The 4,381-nt window shown below is 46.7% G+C and overlaps 1 protein-coding gene across 1 annotated transcript; it reads left to right on the top strand.

Moving 5' to 3' along the window:
* The first annotated feature begins 267 nt into the window (after positions 1–267).
* Positions 268–807, top strand: LOC134753741 (uncharacterized). Its single transcript, XM_063689678.1, has one exon. It carries the CDS (start codon positions 268–270, stop codon positions 805–807), a length of 540 nt encoding a protein of 179 aa, XP_063545748.1.
* The last annotated feature ends 3,574 nt before the right edge of the window (positions 808–4,381 follow it).

Here is a 4,381-nt window from a genome sequence, read left to right as displayed (position 1 = left end):
CACTTTTCAGCGCCAGCCCTGACTGTCATCTCTATAAACATAGAGGGCTTCTCGGAAGACAAAGCACAACTTCTCTCTGAATTGTGCCGCGAGACGCATTGCGACGTTCTATGCATACAGGAAACCCACCGTGACATAGGCCACCATCGGCCGCATATACCTGGACTGACACTTGCCGCTGAAATTCCTCACGCAAAACATGGCAGCGCAATTTTTACAAGACCTGAGTCCCGGATCACTTCCTCTTCTTGTGTCGTAAGGGAAACGATGGAGCTGATAACTTTAGACATCGGCCAGTGTACGATCACGTCTGTATACAAGCCGCCTCCACAGACTTTCCAACCTTGGGACGTATCCCCACCCGATGACCACCGGCCGAAAATTGTTTCGGGCGATTTTAACAGCCACAGCGTTTCATGGGGTTATCGAGATTCTAATCCAGATGGAGAGAGAGTAGAAGCATGGGCAGAAGCAAACGGGCTGGTACTCCTTCACAACCCTAAATTACCGTCCTCCTTCAACAGCGGGCGTTGGAAACGTGGCTACAACCCTGACTTAATATTTGTTACCGAGGGAATAAGTCCTCAGTGCGTCAAAACAGTCTGCAAACCGATTCCGAGAACGCAACATAGACCTTTGATGTGCCGGATCCAAGCTGTTGTGCAACCCGTCAAAGTCCCTTACCGTCGTCGCTTTAATTTTCAAAAAGCAGACTGGAGCGAGTTGACGAACCAATTAGATAAAAACCTGGACGGACTGCTACCAAGGGCATCGGAATACGACAACTTCATAAAACTGACTGACTGACGACCGGTCTGGTCTAGTGGGTAGTGACCCTGCCTGTGAAGCCGATGGTCCTGGGTTCGAATCCCGGTAAGGGAATTTATTTGTGTGATGAGCACAGATATTTGTTCCTGAGTCATGGGTGTTTTCTATGTATTTAAGTATTTATATATTATATATATCGTTGTCTGAGTACCCATAACACAAACCTCCTTGAGCTTACCGTGGGACTTAGTCAATCTGTGTAAGAATGTCCTATAAATTTATTTATTTATTATTTATTTATTATTATAAAACTAATCCGAACCGTGTCGTGTCAATGCATACCAAGGGGGTGTCGTGTACACCATATTCCGGGACTTAATTCTACCTCTGCGGATCTTCTAAAGGCCTACGAAGCACTATATTGTCATGACCCTTTCTCTGAAGAGACTATCTCGGCGGGGGAAGATTTGATGCGCGTAATATCGGCTAACAGAAGGGAAAAATGGTGCGAAGCTGTGAGCAATATCGATATGACCCATAATAGCAAGAAAGCCTGGTCAAACTTGCGCAAACTCACCGGTGAACCACCTCCACCAACGAACCCAGGTCAAGTCTCGGCTAACCAGGTAGCTACTCAACTTCTGCTTAACGGCAAACCCACTGGCCGCTTGATCAAACCAACACCAGTACCCGTTAACCATCAGACTTGCACCAATCTCATCAAGCCCTTCACCCACCACGAACTTGAGACTGCCATGAAATGGCTAAAAAATGGTAAAGCTGCCGGCATTGACGACCTGACCGTGGAGCAGATAAAACACCTTGGGCCGAAAGCCAGGAACTGGCTCCTGGAACTGTATAATAGCTGTATCTCGTCACTTAAAATACCAAAACCATGGCGCAAATCGAAAGTGCACGCACTCCTCAAGCCAGAAAAGGACCCCTCGGATGCGAAAAGTTACCGTCCCATATCTCTGTTGTGCCACACGTATAAGTTGCTAGAAAGATTACTTCTAAACCGCCTCGTCCCGATTATTGAACCGCAACTAATCCCAGAAAAAGCGGGATTTCGCCCAGGAAAGTCATGCTCGAGTCAAACGTTAAAGCTGGCACAACATATAGAGGACGGGTTCGAACTTGGCTTGGTTACAGGAGTGGTCTTTGTGGATCTAACAGCCGCATATGACACGGTGAATATACAAAGGCTGCTCTTAAAAGTTAAGGATATGACGGGTGATGCTGGATTCACGAACGTTCTTCGCGAACTGCTCCACAACCGCCGATTTCAAGTACACCTGCAATCTGAAAAAAGCCGCTGGCGCTCGCAAAAAAATGGTCTCCCGCAGGGCAGTGTGCTTGCTCCGATGCTGTTTAACATATACACCAATGATCAGCCAGTCCAACAGAAAACCCAGCAATTCGCATACGCAGATGACCTAGCACTAGCGGCTCAAAGTGACAGTTTCGAGGGTACCGAAAAATCACTGTCCGCGGCCTTAAAGGGTCTAACGAGGTACTATGAGATGAACTGCCTGAAAGCAAACCCCCTAAAAACTCAGTCGTGCGTATTCCACCTACGAAACCGGGAAGCAAACAGGCAGCTCAATGTTGCCTGGAATGGAGTCGCTATTGAGCACTGCCCGTGCCCAAAGTACCTCGGAATAACCCTAGACAGAACGCTGTCCTTTAAGAGCCACTGTGTAAAAACACGTCAGAAGGTTAGTTCGCGAAACTGTCTGCTGCGGAAACTCACTTCAACCCACTGGGGCGCTTCCGCGCACACCCTTCGCAATACTGGTCTGGCACAGGGACCGGCCCGCTATCCCTTATCGGGGTTTTATAAGGGTATTGCATAAGGCTTAACTCACCATACCCTTTGCCAGACGAAACCCTTTGTTTTGCTTTTAAAAACCCTTATATAAAGCTACCACATTTGAGTAATCGGTAGCCCAAATACCCTTACAAAACCCTTATCATCCGCTCACCAACACCTTGCATATTGCTTATAAGGGTTAGCCTTATAAAGGGCTTCCCTTTTAGCATATAAGCGTGCTAATTTAAGTCATCTACCTTGTTCATAAAGCACACATTACTTCGAATCCGAGCGATCGTCGGCGGCGACGGCGGCGTTCTTTGACTAGGCACGTATTTTCTTTCCTTTTCATACACTACCGTAGATATATACTAATCCTGTTTCTTTCACGCAAAAGGAAACCTTTATAAAAAGCGCTTAAAGATAAGGGTAACCCTTATTAAGAGCTAGCCTTATTTTTGGTTAGCTTTGCGGTAAGGGTTAGTCAAAGGTAAGGGTATGAATGGGCTTGCAGTTCAAAAGGGAAAGTCTTTCAATGTGTTAGCCGTGTTTAAGTGTCGCCCATTGAAAGGGTTTTATCGCGGAAAGGGTTGTCCGGTCCCTGGTCTGGCACTTTGCTATTCGGCCGGCGAATACGCGTGCCCGGTGTGGCACCGCTCTGCCCACGCAGGACAAGTTACCTCGGCACTCAATGACACCTGCCGCATAATTACCGGGTGCCTCAAACCAACTCCGCTTAATAAGCTATACCCTCTGGCAGGAATTGCGCCCCCGGAAACCCGCAGAGAAGTGGCGTGTAGCGTCGAAAAATTGAAGCAGGAACAAGACCCAAGGCATCCTCTCCATGGCCACAAGCCACCACCGTCTCGTCTGAAGAGCCGTAGGAGCTTTATGCGGTGCACTGCAGCCATTCGGATTCCGCCGTCCCAGAATCGACTAGCCCACTGGGAAAATACCCGCGCCCCTCCTGACGACTACGTCCGCCCCTCTGAAACGCTTCCCGCTGGGCATAAACAGCCGTGGCCGATCTGGAAAGCCTTGAACCGATTGCGCTCCCGGGTCGGCCGTAGCAAGGAGAACATGCTGAAGTGGGGCGCCCTAAGCGGCTCAGACACCCAATGCCAATGTGGGACGGCTCCACAAACGATGGAGCACATGATATCCTGTCCAGCATGCCCGCAGGCCTGCTCTGAGCGGGATCTCCGTGATGCGACAGACAGGGCGATAAATGTCGCTACCTTCTGGTCCCGCACAGTCTGAAACCATCGACACGAGAAGAAGAAGAATTAAGGAAAAAACACGACCCGCGCGATTACGTAACCCAGCGAACCTTCCGACATTTGAAGTTGAAAAAACAAACAATTTATACGTGCAAAGAGTGTGGAAGTACATCTTACCGAGTACCTGGAATAGATTTTCAGAGGAATTATTAACAATTATAAAAGGACGAACGAGTAAACAAGCAAGAAATATTATTAAAAAATACTTAATTAAAATAAGAGGTCAGTCTACCGAAATCGCTTAATTTAATAAATGACCTATGTACCTAGAAAAAATTATATGTATAAATATTGAATATAAGATAAGACTCCTTAACTCAAAAAATCTTTTGAATTTAAGATTAAAAGTTAAGTTTAATATTATATGTGCTTTTTTATAGAAATAAACAGTTTATTTTTTTTATTTTTTTGTAAACAAACGAAGGCACCAGAAGAACGCTAAAACGCTTGAATAAGACCAGTACAGATACAGAAGATCATGCTTCAGATAGCTCAAATCATCAAATATCAAGGACTTGAG

The sequence above is a fragment of the Cydia strobilella genome, chromosome Z, assembly GCF_947568885.1.
Source record: "Cydia strobilella chromosome Z, ilCydStro3.1, whole genome shotgun sequence".
Classification (NCBI taxonomy): Eukaryota; Metazoa; Arthropoda; class Insecta; order Lepidoptera; family Tortricidae; genus Cydia; species Cydia strobilella.
This window is presented reverse-complemented; position numbering and strand designations above follow the sequence as displayed.